General features: G+C 35.6%; 1 protein-coding gene across 1 annotated transcript; it reads left to right on the top strand.

Annotated features, from left to right (window-relative positions):
- The first annotated feature begins 3799 nt into the window (after positions 1-3799).
- On the top strand, positions 3800-6186 carry LOC104104554 (gibberellin 20 oxidase 1-like). Its single transcript, XM_009612670.4, has 3 exons — positions 3800-4578; positions 4853-5174; positions 5460-6186. The coding sequence occupies exons 1-3, from the start codon at positions 4031-4033 to the stop codon at positions 5727-5729; spliced, it is 1140 nt and encodes a 379-aa protein (XP_009610965.2). The 5' UTR covers positions 3800-4030; the 3' UTR covers positions 5730-6186.
- Positions 6187-6651: the final 465 nt, after the last annotated feature.

Below are 6651 nucleotides of genomic sequence, written 5' to 3'. Positions count from 1 at the left end.
CTGGGCTAAGTAAGTAGTCTAACTCAACTTATAAGAAAACTTGTTAGAATATTGGAAAACAAGAATTTTTTAGTTTGGTATATATGTTATTGTTTGGTGATTAAAAACAAAGAAACAAACAAATGAAAAACTGATTTCGGTTGAGCTGGTTGGACTATGACATTATTAGTCTAAATTGATCCGTTCATCTTGAACCAAACTAAAATTAGACAGATTATGATCAAACTCATTTATTGACTCAATCAATTTTAACCCCGCTTAGTATTCAACCTAATTATGTCATTTGACACTCTTAGTCTAAACTAAACAATGATGCTGGCTATCTTTTTACGTATGATATACTTCTCTCTCTAAAAACAACCTATTTGATACCAAATGAATAGTGGTCATAACTAAACTTGGTAGTAGACCAGGTGATATCCTACTAAATTTTCCTTATTAATTTGGCCCCGTCATAATGAAACATGGAAATTCAACTGAAAGCTAAAATTAGCTTGATGACTATATGTTAAAGGAGGCTATGTTTCTCATTGCTTCCTTTGCTTCTCTAGAAAAAGCAAGAAAAGGCACTAACATAAAGCCAAGTTGACTTTGTCGATAGTATGTTTGTGCTTTCATATATAGGTTCCACTTCCACCATTATGTTATGCATCATCTACTTCTTTTATAGTTGCTAACTAGTATATTATATTACTTTCAAAATGTCGATATCATAGAAAATTCAACATTAAAGCCATCCTCCAATCAAAAGGGGGTAGGTGGGGTGTGTTTGGAAATGGCCTGTCTGTTTAACTGGATGCAACAGAAGTAACTGCAAGCCTTAGACATCGTTCGGCCCTGTACGTGGTGCCAAAATGGTTAAAAGAAAATATTTGTCTATCCATATTATTCGTTAAAAAAATAGGTTGGATAATGAATTTTTTAAAAACGGATCAACAATGGATAAGAACCATATTATCCATTTAGAAAATGGATAACCAATGGATAACTAATAAGTTTAACTTTTACATTTGTAAAGCCTCAAATTGGTGGTTCCCTCAAGTTTGAAAGACTATGAATTCTCCCACAAATGATCATATTCCGGTTAACCCCTTTTTTATTCGTATTAAATATGGGTCAGATAATTTATCCGTTTTATATTGCCTGTTTACTACCCGTCCGTTTGCCACCCCTAGGCCCTACTATACTTTAATTTAAATGCGAAATTAGAAAAAATCAAGCAATTTTGTAAATAACTAATAGTTGCATTTTGCATTATTCTTGTCAGAAACCTTTAACGATCAAAGAAATGGAGAACGAGCAATTGACTCTTAATTGAAAGACGGGGATAACTGAAGTTCATGTCTGAGGACATGAATTTACTGTTGTCTCGTATTTTAAATGTTCTTTTAATGTTGATAATTGGTCCCTAAAAATAAAACTGTGCCAACGAGAAGTGTGGCTTCACCTAATCACTCTGAATGCACTAATCAGGAAGATATAAAGGAAGAGCATATTTTTTTCTTCAGATAAAGCGGAAACTCGTTCTTGACCTCGATCTTTGGCAGTAGCTAATCTGATTCGTAACCCGTCATTTTTGGGCAGGAGTCGTCAGATCTTGCCCAGGCAATGAAGCGAGCCTAAACTGTTGCTAATTGGTCCCTAAAAATAAAATTAAGTCCCTACAACCCCTATCGTGAGCAAGACCAAGACAAGTAACTTGCTGTTGAATGAACGAAATTTAAAATAATGAATTGAACCTGTAACATTGTGGGACAGGGAGTCATTAATTAGTGTGAGACCTGTTTCATAGCTTGTTATAATTTTATTGGAGGATAGCTTGACTGCTTGTTCTTTTGGTGCAAGACTGTCACAAAATTCTAGTAACTCCTATTAGATAGCGTTTGCATTTGGAATTAACAGTAGCAAGATCTAGGTACTTAGCATCTTATAAAAAGGGAATCCTGGATTTATAACATTCCTCTAGATACTCTTAACGCATACAAGTTGCACATTTTAAAGAGCAAAGACAAACTTAAAAAGAAAAACAATTAGACATGTTACATCCCTGCAATACTCCTCCAAAAACGACAACCACAAACCGGATAATCGCTGTTTATATACTATGTTAAGAGCTTAATTATCCCAATAATAGCTGTTTATCTATTATGTTAAGAGCTTAATATATAGCTTATAATTCTCCAGATGTCACTACCAGACTTCACTACTCAATAGCCCCCTCAAGAAACGGACTCTCACTCCGTCCTTCTTTTACCTTACATGCTGAAACTACGTTCCTGGATTTTACACTCAAGGATGCTATCAGTCTTGGTAAAACTCAAATATCTTTTGTCTATCTCCCCAAATGGACTTCACTACATCTTGTAACTTTAGCCTTGTTTTCTTTTTATCTTGTTCACGTCTTGTTGCTATTGCTCTATTTTTATTTTTTCCTCGTGCCGAGGGTATACTGAAAATAACCTCTATATTCACTGTAGGGGTAAGGTTTGCATACTCACTACCCTCCCCAAACTCCACTTGTAGGATTATAGTGGGTTTGTTATTGTTGTTGTTCTCAAAATGCGTTGCTAGTAATTAACACAAGTGTTTCCAACAACACCATCTTCCCTGTTCCCGTTTGATCATTTTGTGTGCCATTAATACTTTTTGGCTAATTGTAAACACTCATCTAGTAACAAGACATCTCCTCTTGCTTGGTTCACTCTTAGTACCTTCTGTCTTTTTTATCCCATTCAATGGATTATCATGTAGTAAGATGCTCTTATTTGTTAACTTATTCCAAAAGAGATTACTACTGAAGCTACAGTAGTAAGCTTCTCTTTAATTCTTAAATTAGAAACTGTCTATTTACAGGTCGGCATGATTCGGCTTCCCCTGTCCTTGCTTTCGTGTTTTATAGAAATATCTTCTTAGTTACATTGAAAGGAGATGACAAAGACAGTTAATATGATTTGAACCTACACTTACAGTAGAATCATTAACTAGGTAATTAATGAGCCTGTATTGTCGTTGGTTTTGTTAAATAGTGAGCCTAAAGTTCTTTCTAATTTAGGTGAAGATATAATTAGAATTAAAAAAGAAAAAGAGAAGAGAAATCTCCTTATGAGTCGAAAACCGTGCTCCTCTTCATCTTTATATGAATCTCTTAATGGGAACTGTCTTTACTTGTTCGAACATGACGCTTGTTTGATGGGCTTGGTTAAAAAATAAAATTGCCCCCTTGTTATCAGTTATAGTTTTTGAAATGATGGTAAGCATTTGATCCTAACAATTACAACTCTTGCAAAATTCTAATTGGTGTAGGATTGAGACAATATGCTACATGAAATCGTATATGGCTACGTTATCTAGTTCTATTTTATGGAATTAAGTAATACATCAATCTTTATGATAATTTTTTTTATATATCTCCATTCTTATGAATGTATCAAAACAAATGCAACATAAACGGGAGATATCAATATGCAGAAACTGGAGATGGGGAAGGGGAAGCAGGGGAGGGGAGAAGATAGAAAGGTCGGGTTCACGGGCGGAGTTAGAATGTAGGGAGCGGGTTCGGTCGAACACAGTAACTTTGGTTCGAATATTATATTTGTCTTAAAAAATTCATTGATTATATATAAATTATTAATTTAAAATTCAATAACTTAAAATGCTTAAAATTCTGAATCTGCTGCACCAACCGACCAAAGGAAACTCCAAATACCATTGGGAAACGCTTTCCTGTCAACAATATAAAAGACAAATAACATATGGACCTCTATCCCAATTTTAAGCATTATTAAGCCCTTCTCAGCAAAGTGTTCATTTTGGAGCTCCTGTTTTCTGTCTTAGGGACACCACAAAGGAAGACCTATAAGATTCCAATTTTTGTTCACCTATTTACCCAATGAACGGCCTTGGCTTTACCTTTATCTCAACTCTCTAACTCCATTCTTCCCCACTCGCTATCTTTTGCTCTTAAATTTTCTTCCCTTTGGCTCAATTAACTACTCTTTCTTCGTTAAAAAGAAAACAAAACTCGCATGCAATGGCAATTGATTGTATGATCACGAATGTGAAATCACCAATTCTGCGGATATTAGAAGATGAGAAAAAACCATTGATTTTTGATGCATCTCAGATGAAACGCGAGTACAACATTCCAACACAATTCGTATGGCCAGACGACGAGAAGCCTCGTGCTGTAGCACGAGAACTTCCGGTTCCACTTATCGACTTAGGAGGTTTCCTTTCTGGAGACCCCGTCGCGGCCCAACAAGCATCTAGACTTGTTGGTGAAGCATGCCGTAATCATGGTTTCTTTCTTGTAGTTAACCACGGAGTTAACGCTAATCTCATCTCCAACGCCCATCGTTACATGGACATGTTTTTTGACTTGCCACTTTCTGAAAAGCAAAAGGCTCAGAGGAAACTTGGAGAGCATTGTGGTTATGCCAGTAGCTTTACTGGAAGGTTTTCCTCTAAGCTACCTTGGAAAGAGACACTCTCTTTTCGATACTCCGCTGAAGAAGACTCATCTCACATAGTTGAAGAATACTTCCAAAATACAATGGGTGAAAGTTTTAGCCATCTTGGGTAAGACAACATGACAACTTGTTCACTACCTTTTATTTCCTTTTTCTCTCTTGTCAATTACTGAAGGGACCTTGGCGTAACTGGTAAAGTTACTGTTATTGTGACGAGGAAGTCACGGGTTCGAGCAGTGAAAATAGCCTCTTGCAGAAATGCATAGTAAGGTTGCGCACAATACACCCTTGTGGTCCGACCCTTCCCCGAACCCCTTAGTGCACCGGGCTGTTTTTTTCCCTCTTGTCAATTATATTAACCCTTTTTTTCTTGAATTGCACAGGAATGTTTATCAAGAATATTGCAATTCAATGAGCACACTTTCTCTAGGGATAATGGAACTTTTGGGAATGAGCCTAGGCGTAGGGAGGGAACACTTCAAAGAGTTTTTTGAAGAAAATGAATCCATAATGAGACTCAACTATTATCCACCATGCCAGAAACCAGACCTCACTTTAGGGACAGGGCCACATTGTGATCCAACATCATTAACAATTCTACATCAAGATAGTGTTGGCGGGCTTCAAGTTTTTGTGGACAACGAATGGCGCTCCATCAGTCCAAATTTCAACGCTTTCGTTGTTAACATAGGCGATACATTTATGGTAAGCGAATTAACGTGCTAGAAAAAGTATAATGTCCCGTTGAAATATAAAGAGAGACAAACAGTATACTACTACTACATATTTTACGTGACAAATAATTAGTATAAGGTTATTTTCATATGACGTACAATGATATACATCATGAGTGCTTAGGACGTACAAAATAATGCCCTGTTGATATTGTTGCAATAGAAACAAGTTGAATTATTTACAAAGTCATGAAAAAGTGGTCATGTAATTCAGTACGTGGGGTAACATTTTTGGTTGAATTTTGCCCTTTTGCAGGCTCTTTCAAATGGAAGATACAAAAGTTGCTTGCACAGAGCAGTGGTAAACAACAAAACTCCTAGGAAATCACTTGCTTTCTTTCTTTGTCCAAAGAAGGATAAGGTAGTGAGCCCACCAACTGAATTGGTGGACACCAACAACCCTAGAATATATCCCGACTTCACATGGCCTACTCTCCTTGAGTTTACACAGAAGCATTACAGAGCTGATATGAACACTCTTCAAACTTTCTCAAATTGGCTTCAACAGAAAACTGCACAAGTTTAAGAGCTAATTCAACTTCTCCGATCGTACCTCACATGAGATTCAAGCTTTTATATATATATATATATATATATATATATATATATATATATATATATATATATATCTCGAGGATGGAAGACCTCAGGATTTTCTTTATATGTATGTACATTCCCTCCGACGAAGACGAAGACGAAGGGAGTTGGTGAAAACATAAGAAGAAGAAGAAAAATAGTTGGAAACGAGAAAAGAAAAAGACATGCTCTTTTAATTTTTCCCATGAATAGTTCAGTTAAAAAAGTAAATATAGACGAGATAGGGAAGAAGAAGGAAAGGAATAAAACTGCTGTATAACTTAAGTTTGTTTATTTTGACGTATTGAAAAATATAGAAAAGATTACGTATAGCTAGCTTTAATTACGAGTATCCAATGTAAGCATCCCTCACTAAGAGATAAGTAGTAACTTTTTGAACTTCCTCATTTCTTTTTTTTCTCTTCCTTTAATTTTTTTGTTCTTATTTTGTGTCTGTCTTGGCACATTCAGAAAACTATGTAATGCCTCTCGGGAAATCATTATTTTTTTATGGCTTAGGTTATATGAGGGAAACACAGAGCTTGCAGGGTAATTAATTAGCTTCAAAGAATGTCCTAATCAGCTACCCTCGTTTCAATTTAGACTATATATTTTACTTATCGAGAGTTAAATTATATGAATTTTGATTAATATTTTAAAATATATTCTTTTTATATTACTTTAAATAAATTGAAGCGAAATGTTTAATCTAAATCGAAGAGACAATGTACAAAAATTGTATGGACTAGTACGAGTTGAAAAGATCCAAATAGAAAGACAGGGGTCCACGTACGTAGGGAATCATTCAAAATACTACTAGTACCGGTAGTAAGAAAGAGATGAGTGTGAAGCTTTAGCTAGGGGCTGGAGAT

Source organism: Nicotiana tomentosiformis, chromosome 3 (assembly GCF_000390325.3).
Source record: "Nicotiana tomentosiformis chromosome 3, ASM39032v3, whole genome shotgun sequence".
In the NCBI taxonomy this organism is placed as follows: Eukaryota; Viridiplantae; Streptophyta; class Magnoliopsida; order Solanales; family Solanaceae; genus Nicotiana; species Nicotiana tomentosiformis.
The sequence above is the reverse complement of the archived record's forward strand: the minus strand, read 5'-3'. Positions and strand labels throughout refer to the sequence as shown.